The following is a 20,225-nucleotide window of genomic DNA, read 5'->3' on the forward strand; positions in this document are numbered from 1 at the left end:
TTCAAGTCAATCAAGCTAGAAGAAAAAGCAACACTAGACTAACCTCATTATATGCATCGATAAATCGAAATACTGCAGCTCAAAGGAAGACAAACGGCACACATTGAGAAAACAAAAAGGGCCGCCACGTTGTTAATTTCAACCAATCGGACGCAATTTATCTATGTAACAAGAACGCACTTTTCCAAATACAGTCGCCTGGTAGCGTGCCTAAGGACACACAATTTTTGGCTCGCTAAAGTTCATCTCGAGGTCTACTGCATATAACGGCACCTAAGTTCACGCATTCCTGCAATGTCGTTTCTGCTGTAGAATATTTTCTCTGTTTTTGGCATCTCCTACTTCCGGTTTGATGACATCACTTTCGGTTGTGTAAAATTTGTCTTAAGCTTCATCGGTTAAGGAGATATATTCACTTCCGGTTTTCGGCCTTGGATGTCTCTTCCCGTTTTGCACAAATTGCATTGTTGAAATGAGTGTGCAAAAGTGCAGGAAATAATACATTTCCCCCCCAAATTTTCAACAATGCAGAAGACATTGCCAAATCACGAGCTTTTTGTTCAAATGGGACATTTTGACCCAATATTCAGCTTGTACAATCTTTAACGGAGCAAAAATTTAAGACGCCAAGGTTTTGTGCCTTTGGAATCTAAATTTCAGTTTGGTCGCATCAGCCTTTGTGGAAATTTTTTTTCGCTTTGCACAATATCCAACATGACTGACAAGTCACGTGGTGAAAAGTTTAAAAAAATTAATTGCACAACTTCATGTCCTTACCTTGGAAAGTCCTGAAAATTTATAAATGATTAGCTGTTTCTCATAAAACACTCCACAATTCTGGTGAGAATAATAACTAGGGCCGCATATAGGGCTTCCAAGCTAAACGCGCCAATGTAGCGTTAAGCCATAATCAATCATTCATTCATTCCAAGCTAAACGGTTCTGGGCGTCTGTTTCCGGACAAATCTGACTCATATACGCTCTCATAGACTGTTTGATACGAGTGAAAAGTGATGGTATCTGCGTTAGACCATGAACTCTGTACAAGCAAAAGAGTTTGGCGAACAAGTACAAAGTTTAACTGGTAGCAGTGGCGGTTACAATACTTACACTGAGGCACATAAATAACGAAAGAAATTTCTGAGCTGCTTCATCAGCTGTAGCAAACAGGGCCTCTGCATGAAGACAGCATGTGCTGCGGGAAAAAATAGCCAGCCACATCAATGCTGCCTGCATTATGGGCTGCAGTCTACGTGTAGCCACACTACTGTAGCCGACTGATCTGACAACGTAGTCCGTGCAAACGTTACACCAATTCTGGTCTAAATCAGGCAGTATTTGGGTTGTGAATATAGTTAGAATCAGTCCGAGCTCTTTAGTACATGACTGAAGTTGATATTTAAATTTTCAACCTGACTGACAGGCACACAGAGAACATTTCCACAGCTGGCGCTGGGAAAGACATTTAAAAAAACAAGTGCACTGAATTGTCGTTTCTGAATATCTGTCCGAGAACAGAGCCTGGCTCTCTCAAATCACCTGCCAACCGGGATGCCACCGGGGATGCCGTTCTTGCCATGCGATATACCGCTTCTCGATGTGAGAAGATGATGGGACGGTCACACACAGTCTTAAAACATACAAATCTCGCTCAGACACGTAATATCGCCTTACATGAATGTCACGCCTCACGTGGCATTGTGACCACAGGGTGGCTCGATGCAGCACTCATCACCAAGTTTACACAACTGACGTCAGAAATGAAGTGATCAAGATGAACAACATGTTACGGCATATCTTTGTACAATGTTTATTTTATTGAGGGATCTTGGTCACACATGAACAAACTGCTGTAAATAGTCAGCTACTGAATACCAACTGATGAGGGCATTACAATAGACAAGACTGGTATGAATGGATGAAAAGTGCCCTTACAGATAAAACACAGACGCTACGAATCCCCCCTTGAGTATATAGTTGACGTATTTGTGGAGCCAAATGTCCTTAGTTAACTGTTCTAAGACAAGGAGCACACATAACAGAAGAATGGAATTAAGCCGGGGCTACATGGGACCAACCTTTTTCAGTATAGAAGCCGACACGTTGCCTTCAACGTTAAAGAGGATTGACGATGTTAAATTTTCTTCCTTTCTACATCAGACACCTGGCTATTTTTAAACAGCGCACACAGATAGTTGCAGTAAAAAAAAAGAGCCCGGTAATGCATACATCATTTGCAGTGTCCCTGGTGGGGAAAATGGGCACCAGAATGTTGCACTTGTCTACAGAGAAATACGGCCACAGGAATCCTAGCTAGGGACGTTTATGAGGTGTATGTTCCTATTCGACTGGCACCTGGGAATTACTGGAGTCCATAAAATACCTTGATAGTATATAGAATAGATTATTGATTTTACTAATACAGTACTGCTGATATCCCCTCCATGTAACACACAAGGCTAGTACGAAAAAGTCACAGTCCTCAAGTTTTACTGGTACCCAACTCAGCTGACAGATCAGGCTGAATCTCCTAGTCTAGAAGCTAGAGGAGGTGTTTGGAGTGTCTTAGATACATCTACCTGTGGAATACAGCCAATCCTGCCACACACAGCATTTGACAAAACTGAAAGATCAACATCTAACTTGAAGGACTTAAAACTACACAATACATTGTACTCGTCGTCCATTATTTATGAAAACTCCACTAGTCTTAACAACAAATTTAAGAAAAAGAAAATTATTCTCAGTGTAAGTAACATATCAAAGACTTCTGATACATTAAGAAAAACTATCAATATCAAATTTGATAAAAATTTAAAGAACAATTTAAATGTATAAGAATTAAGCTATTCTCTTATATAACAATGGTTGTGTGTTCAAATTTGAAGGAAAGCAAAGTAGATGGAAAAAGATAACTTACTCAATACAAATAACCCAAACAATACAAATTCAAAACTTGTAGAACAAAACACAACAAAAAGAACTTGAGAGAAAAGCAGACTGAGAAACTCTTCAGACATGGACAATCACTGACTTATATGTAGTAGCATTGGTAGGATAATTTATCAGGCAACAGGTACTCTAACAGGAAGTGCTATATTAAAGGTCTAGAGAAGGAGACCTGAACATAACAAACACCAACATCACACTTGAAACATCCAAGTGACATACTAATGAGAGGAAACAGAACAGTTAAACAAAATCTTGATGGATAAAAGATTCGGTGAACCAAGATGATACATTGATGACTGCTACAAGGTAGCAATAAGTCAGCTTACAGTAAATTGCTCCAAGATTTATCCTCTGCTTCAAGAAGCTTGTGGAGGGTAATTAGACTTTCAGTTTTCCCCCGTCTCGCATTCTCTCTCGTCCAAATCCTTCCAAACAGCTATGTACAATAATTACAGCAGCCAGTGAGCTTCATTTTTACAAACATCTCACCAGTGGCTTTACACATTAAATATTCCTATCCACTAACATCGCCTCAACTTTCTATGTACAAATTTGATGGTTGTGTCTTGTCTGAACAAAACCAGATTCACACACACACACACACACACACACATTTATATATACACCGTCTGTGGATTCTCCTGGGAAACGGTAGTTTACCATTACACTGGTAAGATTGTAACGTGAAATATACATCAAATATGAATTCGCCAGGTGAAATGTATACTAAAAAATGTACGCATGCTGAATGAATATGTGAAATGTGCGCCCCATTTGAAGTCCTCACACTAACGGCGCATGTATACATTAAATGTACACAAATATTAAATGACGTGTGAATGTATCACTTGAGACGTAAATGTTCGTATACACCTGTGGATTCAGGCTGACCATAACCAGACGTGTCAGCTCTTGTGGCAACCTTGTCTACTGCTGATCACCGTCTGCTGACACCAAAGGTCACTATCATTATGACTTCAAAACTCTTATCACTTCTCTGCTTTTGCACCAGAACACAAAACAGAGAACAATGTACTCCAAAAAAACAAAACATAGCACACAACAGCTACAGCATAAAGAACACTAAAACCAGAACATAAACACAGCCATGCGATCCAACCAAGTAGCTTAGAAGAAAGTGGCATTCATATTAATGCTCCTTTTTTAACGAACAATCTTAGTGAAAGATTTTTTTATCAATCCAGCCATTTCAGCCAGGATAAGATCTGGCAGAAAGATTATTAAGAACTGTCATTTAGAGATCAACACGTAAGCATTAGAGATACAGAGAAAGGGACACTATACAATCCAAGGATTATGCCAGTGAGAATCTCTATGCATTCGGTCTATCTAAGTCACAGAGATTGAGCTTAACATTCATTCTCCTACTCTGCCTTTCTCTGAATTAATGTCTTATCCCTCCAGCATTATCCGTGAATTCTTTCAATAAACTTATCAAACCTCGATCATTACTCCAACTGGTTAAATTACAGTCAAACCAACAGATTTTTCTGCTCTTCTTCCTTACTCCTCAGGTATAACATAATAGGGGACTAGGGGCAGCAGTATGGACCTACCATTGTACAGGTACTTGTTGAAGAGAAAGTGAACAGTAGATATTACTTCTCTGCTGGTCTCCACGCCACCTGCCCAGAAAGATAACGATAGTAAGGGATAGCCTTTTCCAAACTTATCCCAAAACTAAGAAGAGGTTAAGTGGGGCGAGGCTTAACATATCAGTCCAGCACAATGGGTCTACAGAGCAAACTTGAAATCTTCTGACTGTCCACGTCTTGTGATGACACCTTCATCTGCCACCTGTGGTGACAATGGTGGCAGAGTCTCCACAGGTTACTCTCCTGAGGTGTAGAATCACCTGCTCTCATAACCATGGCAACAGAGTGGGTGCGGTGCACTCCCTCCAGGTATGAGGACATTTTGTGATGACGGTATCAAGGTCCAGCGGACCAGCAAGCTCTTCATGGAAATCCACTATCTTGTGTAACCGTTATGCAGGTAACAAATCAAACTCCTCATTCACCTGTACCATTGGAACATGAAGCTCATCAATGGCGGGTGTGGAATTAGAGTCGCAGAGCCCCAACTCCTTAAGCTTCCATTCCCAGTCCATCTTCTGTACAGCATAAAGTGACTCAGCCTCGTGGTGATGTCGCAGGAGCAGATAACTCTGCAAGGGAAAAAATGATGCCCTTTATGTCAACAGATTAGCAAAGATTAACTGATTTATTTGACTGGAGTTTTCATCCATACTCCAGAATATTTATCTTATACAATGGAGACCAGCATTACTGGACACAGCCCTGTGGAAACCCATGATCATCTGCAGGTTGCTGGCAGGCTTTCCCACATATGACCAGAGAGTAAGCCAGCATGAGCTCTATAAGCAAAGAATACTTTCCTTGAAGCCAAAACAAACGATTAAATTTACAACACTTGATTGATACATAAAACTTTGGTTTTTACTTCTAAATACAGAATATATGATGTGAGGAAGTACAAAGCCGTCTTATTGGGGTGCAAAAATGGCCCTAAACTATAGTTTTCCTCAGCCTCCAGCAGTCACCCACGTGTGGTGTTAACGGTGAAAACTGTCGAAAACAGCTGTTGGGGAGGAAAGCCTAAATAGTGGGTACTAATCTTGTCCCACCTTCCCAGTATGTTCATCCATGATGTTATTTCCAAATATTTCCCAACAATCCCTCATGTATGGGCCTACCTGTCTTCAATTTCCTCACAACCATATCCTTCGTTTTTAGTGCCTTTAAAGTATCCTTTAACCAACAGTGCACATGAGAAAGGTCTATCAGCAAGAGCTCAGCCCCTAACATATTTCAGGGTTAATTCTGTTAGTGGAGGGGATCCAATAAATGCTTTATATCTACTTATGAAAGGTAAAATGCAAAGTTTGGTTGTTACCTTAATTTTATCAAACTTGTCCATTACATCATGGTACCAGGAGAGAAACTGTCGGCCATTGTAACGCGTACGGACATTTTTATCTCTTTCTTCCATCTGAAACATCAACAGTAAGTCAAAATCAGAAAAGTACTCACAAGTATGAACTTTTTTTGTTTAAAATATGTACAAAACACAAAAATCTACCTAATATTATCTTAATAAAAGTACCTTATACATTGCTTGAGGTAATTATTGTACTTGTTTGTATGTATGCATGTATGTATGTATGCATGCATGTATGTATGTATGAATGCATGGGGTTTAATGTCGTACTTAGCAATTTTTGATGAGTCGTCATTAGCTGTGTGTACATATATTGTATCTTCTTGACACAGGGCAGGTCCATGCCACCACTGAAGTCCAACCCACCCGATCACTTTATACTGACACCAGACCAACCAGACCAACTTTGTTTCCTTACTCTAACATCTCAGTGCTGAGCAATGTGGCTTGGCTGCAGTAAGTACCATTTTTGAAGTCTTTGTTATGGCTTGATCCAGGTTTGATCTATTGTACTTGTAAAATTGAAAAACAAATGGACATAGAGTTGGTTTTTCAATAGGTTACAAATGCTACTGCATTTTCTGTGTAGCTGGTAAACCCTGGAGATTTGTTCACCAAAAATTCCTAACAGATGGCTAAAGGTGAGCCTATTCAAGGCCTTAAACTTGGATGAATCTACAAGAACATCTACCTCAAATATGTTGTATATCTCTTCATCCTTCAGGATAGTACAGACCCCCAGGGGGAGGCTCTGGTTAATCATAGCTCTGGCTGCCCGCCCGTGGACCCGCAGGACTTCCTGTTCTACAGACATCATCAGCTTCTCCTGTACAACACATGACACAACATAAGAAACAAGCAACCCTATCACACAGCATCATCAGATTCTCCTGTATAACACACCACACAACATAAAAAACAAGCAACCCTATCACACAGCATCATCAGTTTCTCCTGTACAACCCACGACACAACACAAGAAACAAGCAACCCTAACACACAGCATCATCAGTTTCTCCTGTACAACACCCGACACAACACAAGAAACAAGCAACCCTAACACACAGCATCATCAGTTTCTCCTGTACAACACATGACACAACATAAGAAACAAGCAACCCTAACACACAGCATCATCAGTTTCTCCTGTACAACCCACGACACAACATAAGAAACAAGCAACCCTATCACACAGCATCATCAGTTTCTCCTGTACAACCCACGACACAACATAAGAAACAAGCAACCCTAACACACAGCATCATCAGTTTCTCCTGTACAACCCACGACACAACATAAAAAACAAGCAACCCTATCACACAGCATCATCAGTTTCTCCTGTACAACACCCGTCACAACATAAGAAACAAGCAACCCTATCACACAGCATCATCAGTTTCTCCTGTACAACCCACGACACAACATAAAAAACAAGCAACCCTATCACACAGCATCATCAGTTTCTCCTGTACAACACACAAAAACAAGCAACCCTGTCACACAGCATCATCAATTCTCGTGTACAACACACGAAAACAAGCAACCCTATCACACAGCATCAACAGTTTCTCCTGTAAAACACATAAAACAAATAGCCCTAAAACGCAGCATCATCAGTTTCTCCTGTACAACCCACGACACAAGAAACAAGTGACCCTAACAAACAGCATCATCAGTTTCTCCTGTACAACCCACGACACAAGAAACAAGTGACCATAACAAACAGCATCATCAGCTTCTCCTGTACAACCCACGACACAAGAAACAAGTGACCCTAACAAACAGCATCATCAGCTTCTCCTGTACAACCCACGACACAAGAAACAAGTGACCCTAACAAACAGCATCATCAGCTTCTCCTGCACAACAACACAATGAAACAAGAATGTCTTATTTAATCTATCCTTTATACTGTCTAATGTAAGGTACGTAGCAAATGCTCTACAGGATCTACCCTCAAACCACCAGGAGGAGGCTTCATTTTACAACAACTGAGACAATGGGCACCTCACATGATACAAAAACATTCTTGAAGGAACCACTGTGATTTTGTAATCTTTCAGCCACAGACAGAAGCTCTGCAGTGATATTCTTGGGACAGATCAGCTTTTGAAGTAACTTACCCTTTCCACTATATGCTGTAGCCGCAACTTGTACCTGGCTTTTTCCTGCTCCAAGAACAGATCACGAATTGGTCCAGTCACAGAGTTAGGGGGAGTTAACTGCAACAGCACAAACAGAAAGTCACATTTTAATCCTAATGAGTTATCTCCCCTTTACTGTGATGTAGCCTACATCTCTTGCAATTCTGGTACTTTTGTTATAACATTTGTCAAACAAGCACATATTTTTTCAACAGGATTTCAATATTTCTGCTCTGTTCCTTGTTAAATAGTATAACAAAAAGTTAAAAAAACAATCTTAACATAATATGTGAACACTATACATACAAGATCCACTAATACTTGAGCTGATGGTGAATAAATCAACTTCTAACTCCTCTTACACAAGTCAACAGTTTATCAAAACTTAGTAATGGTAGACAATCACATTTCTGGAAAGTAGTAAATTCACAGTCCTTTCCTTATTTCTCCGGTATTAATTACACTGGGTCCAATGAAAACACTGTTTTTTTTCTGGTTTGAGGTGGTTTTGCTGGATGTTCTGTTCATACTGGATGAGGTGCACTTACCATTGGCACAGCTAGTCTACTTGCAGAGTTCCCATGAAGCACATAACTACAGTTAACAATCTTGTAGTCCTTGTATCCCTGAGGTGCTTTGGGAGCCACTGTTACTAGACCATCTCGCCGGGATGCCACCTACAATCAACAACCAAGGGCAAGTTACTCTTGATGCTTATACAGGCTTTCCTCTTAGGAGTGAAAAGGTAAACTGATGAACATTGCTTGTGTTGAACATCAACAAATGGAAAAAAAAAAAATACAAAAAAGAACAAATTTGTGGTAGGTCTAGCTGTGGTACTGACCTGACTGCGTATAGACAAGAAAAGTTCGTAGGGGTTGGGGGGTTTCTCGTACTGCACAGGGGGGACAGGGACTGAAACGGGCTCAGGAGTTGGGGGCTCGGGCTTTGGTCGAAGCTTTCGTTTTCGATTTGTTAGGCTCTCATCAGTTTCCTCGGTCTTCTGTTGTTCTTCTTCCTTCGCTGTATCATTCTGAGCAGAATCTGAAAAAAACATAATTTTGATTAATTTTGTATGGTGAAACCTGAATGGTATGCCTTGTACCTTCCGGGGAAAACTACCTCAAATATAATCCAGTACATTTATTACTGATCAGGAGCTGAATGGCTGCAAAGAGAACAACACTTAGCTGTCAACAATTTGTCAGGGCCTGATGTGTGCACATCTACTGCTCATTCCCCATGAGGCATGCAACATTTTCCACAAGAACACACTTTAGTTTAAATGAAACAATACCTTGCATGAATGTACTAAATACCCACTTGATGATAAGCACTCGTACATGTACAAGTCGCAGAAAAACCGCACATGGTTTTCTTCAATACATAAATGACTGTGTACAAGCTGGGTAAATCTGGTCACAAGTGCTTAGCAGATACAGGGTTTACAGATAAACCCTGAGGTGTACATGTACTGACCCAGGCGTACTGAGCCACACCCACTAGTGGTATTTAAATGCTTAGTAAAAAGGTGTCTGTGACTATTGCCTGCAAAACATTATGTCATGCATATCACATTCACAAGCAAAGGTCAGGAACCCGAAGAATTTGCCAGCTGCAATGCCACCCAGCACAAAATATGTACATTTTAAACCCTTACTGCCGAGTGTGGGAAAATACTTGACCATCATGTTCAGGTCTATCAAGTTAAGGATTACAAAGCAATTTTGAGTGTAGAAAAAACCAGTGGGTTGAGGAAAAACATATAGGAACAGAACACAGCCACGTTTTGCTTTTTTTGATGAAACAGATCAATGCTCTCTTGGGGAATTTCACTCAAAATTCATCACCTAATTGTGTACATGTAACACATAACAAAAGACTGCTTGCACGCTAGACAAACCCACACGACAAACAGACTGCTTGCATGCTAGACAAACTCGTACAACAAAAGACTGCTTGCACACTAGACAAACTCGTACAACAAAAGACTGCTTGAACGCTACACAAACTCGTACAACAAAAGACTGCTTGCACGCTACACAAGCTCATACAACAAAAGACTACTTGAACGCTACACAAACTCGTACAACAAAAGACTGCTTGCACGCTACACAAACCCGTACAACAAAATACTGCTTGCACGCTACACAAACCCGTACAACAAAAGACTGCTTGCACCCTACACAAACTCGTACAACAAAAGACTGCTTGCACGCTACACAAACTCGTACAACAAAAGACTGCTTGCACACAAGATAAACCCGTACATCTCGGCACCTTTGTTTATGTCTCAGCATGTAGTTGTTTAATGTTGTCTTCCCATTCCTTCCCTTCCCCCTATTTCCAAACAAAGAACTGCTGCCATGTTAAATTTTTAAGACCTACATTCATGGTGTGGAGATGAATGTGGATGAAATATATATTCTTCTGACTAAGGCAAGAGCAAACCAGTTACCTGTAATACTAAACCTAATTTTGGTAAGTCAGAGCAGTTCAGTGATTTGTGCTTGGCAATGTTTGCTTCCCAAAACAAAAAAGAAATTCTTACATTTCCAGAAAAAAAAAAAAAAAAAATGAGTTGAGCTGAATTTGGCGACTCGGTGACGTTTTCCACAACAAACATTTTTTTTACCATGGCCTGTCGAAATCACTGGAATATAACAATTTTGTATCATGAAGCTTAAGAGTACAAACAGACAACTCTAAAATTTTATTGTGAACAGAAAAAAATAATATTTCACTGGTATTTTATGAACAAAATATTGTGATTTCCAATAACGTTGCTCTAGGTGAGTTTACATACCCAAATGGAAGAAAACCTTCTGGAGATGCTGAATCCACTGGGGCAGTACAATCTAACAGTGGTACTACTTCAGCCAATCAACAACTATTTCCACCTGCTCAGAAATGTCCTAATACAATATAAATTACACTAAAAATTGCCTTTTAAGTACTGAATAGATGCAAAAAGGTGAGCCACATACTACATGTATCACTATTAGCGTGCACACCTGTTGCAAGTTACAGGCACATGATATAATCCATTTTCTTGCCTCTATTTCTGTGTAGTGATAATCAATATTATAATTAGATGAACATATGAAAACAAAAAAAAACAGGAAGACTTAATATTCCTAATTTTTAATAATTTTTGATCTAGTACAGTGACGGGCTCTGAAACGGAAAAGCAGTATTCCTTTTGCAGTGGTAACATGTCACGTGTCTATGAACAAAACACTGGAAGGTACATGTAGGCCTACATGCAGCACCTAATCCGGCCTGACAAGGGCAGGGGGTGGAACTACTGGTGAGGGCACCTTACTGTTGAATATTTCGATTCTCCTAAATTTTTAAGGGCCTTGGTTCCTACGGTTGACTTCCACCCCATGTGCACAACACAACACGTACCTAACCCAAAAATTCGTCTGATCATCACATTTAACCATAACTATCCCAGGTCATCATTAAAAAAGTTGTTTGTTGTGGGTAACAAACCCTGTGTTTTGAAGTCGGGGTGGTCAGGCGGCCTTTTTCTTTTCTTCTTTGAAATTCACGAACTTCAAACCTAAAGAACTGAAGTTGAAAGGCATCCATTGCATTTGCCACTGTGGCAAAGGGACGCCAATTTGCTTTTGCCACACAGAAATTATATTCGCCAAAACTAATGGCGAATGGCTGGCTGAAGCTTAGCGACTCAGAATGGCTGGCTGAAGCCTAGCGACTCAGAATGGCTGGCTGAAGCCTAGCGACTCAGAATGGCTGGCTGAAGCCTAGCCACTCAGAATGGCTGGCTGAAGCCTAGCCACTCAGAATGGCTGGCTGAAGCCTAGCCACTCAGTAGATAATCCGATTCTTATAAAGAATTCAGGCTGTTTTTTTGTTTTGTTTTTTTTTTTGTTTTGTTTTCACACAAAGTTTACGGCTGCGTCCAATGAGAAGGGCTGGATTAGGCCCTGGCATGGTAGGGTTACTTACTTTTCCCACATGATTTTGTATCCTCCATTACAGTTGCAAGGCTTCCTCTGGTTTTTTACCCAGTCACTTTAGCCACTCATCAGATTTTGTAGTAAATACTATTTTTTTTTACCAATACCTCCTTAGAAGCCATGACCCTTATAGGTCACCTTCTGTAATTCGTTTTAATCTGCCTTGGTGTAGCTGCAAGAATCAGCTTGGTCTCTTCCAGCTATATCTGGAGTTTATCAAACTTTACATTTAGAACAATTGCCCTCAAAATAATGGACCAATGTTTGGCAGCATGTTTTTGTTTTTTGAGAGAACAAAATCAATCCTTTTTTCAACCTATCTGTAGGATCCTAGTAAAACGTAATTTCCTCTATCAGAAAAATTTGTTACGAAATTAATTTTTGCATTCTGTTTATTTAAATGCAACATTATGATCAGTACATTGGAGTAACACCGTCTGACAGGAGAAAACCAGACGGTGTACACATTTATGTAGCAGCACATATTCTGAAACATTTAATTTACTTCGGGTCCAAAAAAATTGTTCATTAAGTGGAAAAGTTTAAATGTTTCATGGAAAACTTCATTTACAGGTGTAACTCTACTTTGATTTATTTCCCTTGATAATTTTTTTTTTTCTACAATTGGCAATGAAAGGCATCCCCAAAAATGCCTCATTCTCATTCGTTAATTAACAAAAATGATTTCAAGCATTATTTAATGTAAGTCAAGTTGCAACAATGCTGAACCCCCTTTGTAGTTTTCTCTCTCAAGTAATCGCCATACAACCATGTTGTTGTTGTTGAAAAACTGCGAAAATCTGCTAAAAAAACAACAGAAAACACTCATGGTAGATTTTGTATAATGCCTGTATTTTTTCTTAAGTAAATCAATTTGCCGCCTAAAGCATTCGCATTTTTTCACATTTTATCGCCATTTCAAAAAATTGTTCTACATTTGTAACAATGGAAAGTGCCAGTAGAAGCCCTGCAGTTGAGAAAATAAATACAGCAATGTATTTGACAACGGAATATCAGCAACTGATCTGATTTCTTTTTGTAGTCTGATTTTTGTATGAACAAACTCTGAATGCCAACAGAAGAATCAATGTGCACTGCCTCAATAAATACATGCACCAGCCATTTCCAAACATGGCGTATATACATCTTTCTCCCACTGACGTACAATGGTCATGTACACGTAATTTCAAACAACTTGATGCTTCCAATTCCTCAATACCAATACATGTGATGAAATTGTGTGCACATGTATGTGTGTGTACATATACTGTGTCTTCTTGTGGCAGAGCGAGTCCATGCATCCAAAGTGCTGCCTCCACTGAAGTATCATGTCAAAGACATGACACCCCACTCACTCACATTATACCGACACTGGGCTAACCAGTTTGGTTTCTTTGTTCTAACCTCTCAGTGCTGAGTGCTAAGTAATGCAGTAACAAGTACCATTTTTAATGTCTCTGGTATGACCCAACTCGGGTTTGATCCAAGGTTTCTCGACCGGGCTTTGATCCCGGATTTCTCGATGACTATCAGTCCGCCGAAGCAGTTGTATACATGTACATGTAGGACAACACCTCGCACAAAATACACACACATATATAGTAAACAACACCTCGCACAAAATACACACACATATACAGCAAACCCACCTTACAGTGCAGTCAGTATGTGGACAGTTAGGAAAACAACTCCTACATGTGTACTATGAGGAAATGCAGCCATAATAACTGAATGTTTTGTATAGCATTGTTTCATACATTGGAGCAACCGCATCATTACAAGTTATTATCTTGTGAACATTCAAGAACAACTGGAAACAGACATACATACATGTATACCATATTTCACATTTCAAGTTTGACATGTACACATGCATGTTTAGAGGCACAGAAAGGCCATAGAATGATACTTCTGATACGAAATGAGCTCCACAAAAAACTTATAAGGTAGATGAATGAAACAAAATGTGTCACCTGAAAAATGTTACACTTAAGGTGAAATACAGTACCTAATGTGAAGTAGCTAATTTTTGTGAGGAACTAATTTTTTGCGGTCAGTGATTTACCGAGAAAAATAGTGCTAGTGTAAAAAAATTCCAATATTGAATCATATACCAGAGGTAGTAGTAGGCTATGAAGTTAAATCGTGTTGCTTTACTATGTTAATCAAGAGTGAATGACAGGTTCCGATAAGATGGTGAATTTATACAATTTTGTGGTTAATTTATATAATTTTTGTTGAACTGCTCAAAATGTGACTGGCAGTTCATTACAAATACTCACTGAAGGGACAAAAACAAGTGACACCTCTTTGAATACTGTTCACAGTAGGTGTGAAAGGAATTTTCTTACATACTGTAGTGATAATCCATCCTCAATTCTGTTTAATCTCTGAACCAGATTATCAGGATTAGCATCACCGCAGGAAACAAAGGGGGATTAAAGCCACCCTTGATAATATGTTTGAAGTGCTAAAATTTCAGCCATATTTTATGCCAAAAAATTAAATTTTTAAGATTTTTGTTCCGTATTCCCTTGATTAAATACGCAAACATTAACTCCCACGAACCCAATTTTGAAGTAAATCTGTGAAAATCAATTCCAGCGAACAAAAAGTACTTTACAGTAGATGTTTTCTGAAGCACATAAAGGACTTAAAATGACACTTTGAAATCCACTACTTCAGTTTTTCTCATACATGTAAGCAATGAATCAATCCTCACAAAAAGCTCTTGGGTAGCCGTATAAAGCAGATGAATTACTCAGAATCCAGTACAATGAGGCCCTTAAATGGTAAACTCTGTATGAAAAACAGCACATAGGCTAAATCTTGTAACATTTCCACACAAATCACCTACATAGCTACATATATAACCACAGACACAGTTAAAATGGTGTCAATAATAAATGACTTGAGTGTGCTCACCTTTAGAGTCTTGGTTATCAGCTTTCTGTTGTTGTAGTAACATCTGCGTATGAGATCGTAAAGTCCTGGTGGTGCGCCTCTCTTCCTTTTGCTCCTTTGCCTCTTTCTGACCCTTATCATTCTCCTTCTCGGCTGGCTGATCCTTCTCCTTACTGTCTGATTTCTCTGTGTCTTTATTTCTGTCCCTATCCCTCAGAACCATTGTGGTTTTCTCTGGTTCCTCTACTTTCACTTCCTTTGGTTTCTCATTGACTGGAGCTGGCTGGGAGTTTTCCACCTTTTCCTGTACTTCCTGCTCAGCAGTCTCTGCCTTGTCCTCTTCCTCTGCTTGGGAAGACAGCCTGTCCACGATCTTACTGATGTCAACAATCCCTTTGTCTGAGGCAGGTGAGCTGGCACGAGAGGAAGGCCTGGAAGAGGCAGTAGAGGAGGCCTGAGAAGTGTCCTGAGACACAGAGCCCACCCCTGCCTCGCCGTCCCCCGCATGCGAGGGATTCACCACATACGGCAGAGCTGACTGGATGGCAAATGGACTCCCAGCAGGATCCACACGGTCTGAAGACGATGTCTTTGTGGGCATTATAATTTTAAGTGGAGGTACTTTTGGAGAATTACAAGTATGTTTAGGGTCTGTTTTATAAAGAGATTTGACAGGTTCTCTTTCCAACTGCTGCAAACTGGGCAATGGTCGAGTCGTTTTTACTTCCCCTTTTGGGGAACTCGGTGAGCACTCTGAACTAATCTGTTGCTGCTGTTTACTAGGTAGTTCTGTTTTAGGAATGGCTGGAGAGGCTATAGTATCCCACCGATCTGCCGGTGAGGAATGAGAATCCTGTGTGTCCCACGTTGGACAATCTGCATTTTTAAAACCTAAACTGTCTGACACAAGTATACTTTTCTTGTTGGGTGCTGAATTATGCCGTGTCCTTTCTGCCCCGTCTTGGGAATTCTCTAAGACTGGGTGTTTTGGACTTCCTACACATGAGCTACTACGATAAAGAGGTGGGGATACACTGACAGGGGTGTCTGATACAGTCTCTTTGGACACAGTGTCATTTGTGGTGGACACCCTTATCACTGGAATGCGGGACAGCTCGCTGCCTGCCATCTTTTGGTCACGCCTTCCCTGTTCAGCAGTACTTTGAGGAAGTCGAGTCTCCTCTTGCTCTGAATCACTGATGTCTTCAAATTGAGAGGATAACTGACAGCTGTCTATGGACTCATGGGAAGGTTTGCACGGGGAGGAGGAAGGAGTGGGTAGAGGAGGGTTGCCTCCCCTTTCCAAGCTGTTCCTATCATACGTTTTAACTCTCAAACTATCCGCTACAGCTTTAGGTTGAGAGTCTAAAGGTATTTTGGGAGCAATTTTCCCATCTCCATTGTTCCTGTTATGCAACAGGCTCTCTGAAAACTTTAACTTTGCTCCACTATCTAACTGGGGGTCATACAAATCACTTTCATTACTAGATGATGCACTGTTGCCGGGAGAACCTTTCGGTTCTCTTGTTTCCAACGTAACACTGTATGACTTGTAGCGCTGCCATTCCTTGGATGCGGTTGCCGATTCACTGTTCGCATCATCGCTCGACCTGAATTTCAGACACAGTCGCGGGGAGTTAGTTTTCCCTTCTGGGGATTTTGGGACAATTCGTTTTGCCACTGATGACGATGACACTGCAGTTCCGTGCATGGAGGGAAAATTATCTCTGTTAAACTGTAAATCACCACTTTGCGTGGTACTTGTCGACACCACGCTGGCAGCACTGGACACTGGGGCACTCACACTGTTAGAACGCGTTACTGTTGTGGTAGTTGTTGTTGTTCCCTGGCCAGCTGACATTTGTGAAGATATCCGCAATGCAAATTCTGAATGAAGAAGACAACAGAAGTATCTGAAGAACATTTGTGTTACAGAAAGAACAAACAGTAAAAAACAGACAAAGATACAAAGCACAGCAACTTTTTTTTTCATGTGATTTACAGCATTTTCATGGAAAGCTAAAAGGAGGTTCAAATGCAGCCATATGAACTCCACTACGTCCTAGGTAAATAGGACCACTATCTACAGATCTTTCCTCTCAGAAACTTGTCCATCAGACAGATAAAGGAACCAAGTCTTACTTGTTCATTTTCCCTGATTCAAAGTTCAACTGATTTTAAAAAGATGCTTTTAAGTTTGTAAGTCACAAAGGCACCCTTATGGAAAGAGGTCTCTAAACATGTACTTTTGAGGACAAAATTTTATGTCATTTTGGGTTAATGTTGATAAATCACAAGTCAGTGTTTCGTCCTCAGAAAAATTCCACTGATGCACGTTTAATATACACTCACCATCTATGTCCACTTGTCGCTCATCCTCCCTCGTTGATGCGGTGCTTTCTGGAGATGTTGGAGACCGTGCCTCATCCATGCTGGAACTCTCACCACTGGACGATACATTCTCTCTGCGTAACAGTTTCTCTATCTCCTCAGAGTAGGCTACATCAATGGCAGTCTTCCCTTTACTGTTTGCCTGGTAGGGATCAGCACCATGCTTCAACAGCAGCTGCACTAACTGGGGACAGATACACAAAGCAAGTTAGACGCACCAAATTGTAACAGGAAAAAAACACCATTCAATACTAGCATTCAGGTGACAGGAAATCAGGCATCACCCAAAGGAAATGCAGGAAAATCTGCAGTTTGCTCGCAGACCACCTCACATGACAATAAAAATAGAAATCAAGGTTGCAGGACTGAGTTTAGCCACAGATATTTAGAAAAATATGAATTTCTGTATTGGGACAAAACTTTAGTCCATGACCAAGCCACTCATTTAGCCTGATTCAGAGAGTTGGATTGGTCTTACATAGTTGGTGTTAAGTTAAGTTTCCAAAGCAGAAAGATATCCTACAGAAAAAATCGAAGTTACATCACCAAAATTAATACATTATGACATTTCCCTGCCGATTAAAAAAAAATGCGCTTATAAGGAGAATTTTTAGGGCGTACAGAGTAAGTGCAATTAAGAAAGATCCATGGGCTTACCTTGCGATAGCCACAGATAGAAGCATCGTGTAAAGGAGTGTCCTTGTCCAGCCCCTGAACATTCACGTTGGCTCCTGCCTTTAACAGCTGCTTGGCAACTGCAAAGCAGCCATGGATACAGGCCTCGTGCAAGGCAGTCCACCCTACATTCAAAAGAAACACATATATATATATTTCACAAAAGTGTCCTAAACATTCAGACTTACAATTTGCCCTGCAAATCTAAAATATGTAATCTCTCCTAAAGGCCTAAATCAAACTCCTAGCAAGCACAAAGGTTTTACAAAGGCAGAGTTACCGCCTTTGAAACAGAGTTTCTATTTTCCTTTTTATTGGTAGAAGGAATGGCAAATACAAGAGTTTTCTACTCTCTTTCATCTTGAATTCTGAAAACAGATAAATGGTAATGAAGCAGATAACAACGGGAATGAATAGCAGCTCACCAGCAAAATCCCGCACGTTAACATCTGCGCCTGCCTTGATAAGCTTCTTTGTTTGCTTGACATCCCCTTTCTTGGCAAAGATGTGAAGCTGTGTTTCTCCTCTCTCATTCCTTTTATGGACCTTTTTGTCACCTGGTGTTCTCTTCCCAGGTGTGTTAGGGGGTTGAGCAGGAGAGGAGTGTTTGGGAGAGGAATCTGTCAAACAGCAAAAAGGACAAATTTAAAGTTAGCAGCAGTCGAGCTGGGCTAGAGATACAAGAAGGTAACTAGCAGATGTTTTAAAACTTACTTATCAATATCTACCAGTTGTACAACAGGATTTATTTCTGTTTTGTAAACATTAGAAAATTTGCTGTAATTCAGTACAGTTGCTTGTCTAAAATAGTCTGCCATATAAAAAAGGACAAAAAATGAAAATTAAATAAAAAACACAAACCCACAAATCTCTTTTCACGGGGCTACAAAATGTTGAAAGAGGTCAGTATGTTGAACACCAGGACAGGACGTGAAATCAAACAGATCCCCCCCCCCTCTCTCTCTCTACAGCTAGCAAAAATCTTACCTTGTGAATTATCATCTGTCATACGAATAATCATGGCCAGCTGTTGCCTTTCTGACAGTGGAACATTGTGAGTGCCAAGCCGGTGGATTCCACCGGAGCCCTTGTTGGTACCACCACTTCCAGCCAGAGGAGATGAGTCAAGACCAACAGATGGACGTTTCCGTTTTGGTGTTCTTTCTATGCGTTTTTCTGTAGATAAACCAGCAAAGGTGTGTCACATTTCTATGGGAAGTCAAACATAGAGGGACTTTTAGTACATGTATCATGCGGAGGCTTAAAATCCCACCTTCAGATGAAACATTAATTTGTGAAAAGTGATTGGACTTTAACAAGAAGATCATAAACTGATTTCTACTCCAAATAAATTATTGCACAAACCATATTCAGTAGTAGAATTTGAATGCAAAATGATAGAAACAAAGACTCATGAGCCCCTATCTCATAAAAAAAGCTAACAAAACACAAATACCTTCTTCCTCTGTTGGAGATCCTGGTGTTGCCAACTTTCGCTTTAGCGTTTTACTGTCTGATTGGGGCGTTTTAACAGTTGTAAATATCTTCTCCTGCTGGAAAAAAGACAGATACATATAAAATAAGATTGTGTCTATCTGTACAAAGACCAGCCTTCCTGATCATCCTGTGATCCATCAAAGCGTAGCAGTCTCGGATTACTGCACATGGCAAAGATCATGGTGCATAATGTCATAATTATGGATGTTCCATAAAGAAGGTTCATTAGGTGATTTGAAATACGCGTTTGATTGGGGGAGGGGGGTTGGTGTATAACAGTTCAAAATACTTTCTTAAGCAGCCAACATGTGAGAGTGAAGTGCCTGGCACCATTAACATTACAATAAGAAACGCTGTTGATGATGTATGGTATTCAACCCAAAACTCACTCTTGTTAATGGCTTTATTTCTATATTTATTTATCTGATTGGTGTTTTACGCCGTACTCAAGAATATTTCACTTATACGGCGACAACCAGCATTATGGTGGGTGGAAACCGAGCAGAGCCCTTGGGAAACACACACCCAGGTTACTGGTAGACCTTCCCACGTTTGGCCGGACAGTAGTTTATGGCTTGAATCTGACTCATCAAATGGCACTTTGAAGATATGAAATGATGTCGTTAGTTAGAATAAAGACTTGCAGTGCTCAATAATGAGTCTTGAGCTTGGGGAAAGCACACCCATCATC

General features: G+C 40.3%; 1 protein-coding gene across 2 annotated transcripts in view; it reads right to left on the reverse strand.

Annotated features, from left to right (window-relative positions):
- Positions 1–3,560: 3,560 nt before the first annotated feature.
- The window catches only part of LOC135475105 (ankyrin repeat domain-containing protein 12-like), a 42,895-nt gene continuing 26,230 nt past the window's right edge, over positions 3,561–20,225 (reverse strand). Inside the window, exons 3-14 of one of the 2 annotated variants that reach the window (XM_064754846.1) lie at positions 19,494–19,587; positions 19,025–19,213; positions 18,463–18,657; positions 18,020–18,162; positions 17,324–17,546; positions 14,993–16,858; positions 8,923–9,122; positions 8,627–8,755; positions 8,058–8,156; positions 6,626–6,760; positions 5,890–5,985; positions 3,561–5,140 (exon numbers count right to left, since the gene is read on the reverse strand). In XM_064754846.1, coding sequence (XP_064610916.1) covers positions 4,961–5,140; positions 5,890–5,985; positions 6,626–6,760; positions 8,058–8,156; positions 8,627–8,755; positions 8,923–9,122; positions 14,993–16,858; positions 17,324–17,546; positions 18,020–18,162; positions 18,463–18,657; positions 19,025–19,213; positions 19,494–19,587 — 3,549 coding nt within the window. In that variant the 3' untranslated portion in view covers positions 3,561–4,960. Of the gene's footprint in view, positions 5,141–5,889; positions 5,986–6,625; positions 6,761–8,057; positions 8,157–8,626; positions 8,756–8,922; positions 9,123–14,992; positions 16,859–17,323; positions 17,547–18,019; positions 18,163–18,462; positions 18,658–19,024; positions 19,214–19,493; positions 19,591–20,225 lie in introns of both variants that reach the window. The other variant, XM_064754845.1, reaches the window with a different exon arrangement.

Source organism: Liolophura sinensis, chromosome 9 (assembly GCF_032854445.1).
Source record: "Liolophura sinensis isolate JHLJ2023 chromosome 9, CUHK_Ljap_v2, whole genome shotgun sequence".
Lineage (NCBI taxonomy): Eukaryota > Metazoa > Mollusca > Polyplacophora > Chitonida > Chitonidae > Liolophura > Liolophura sinensis.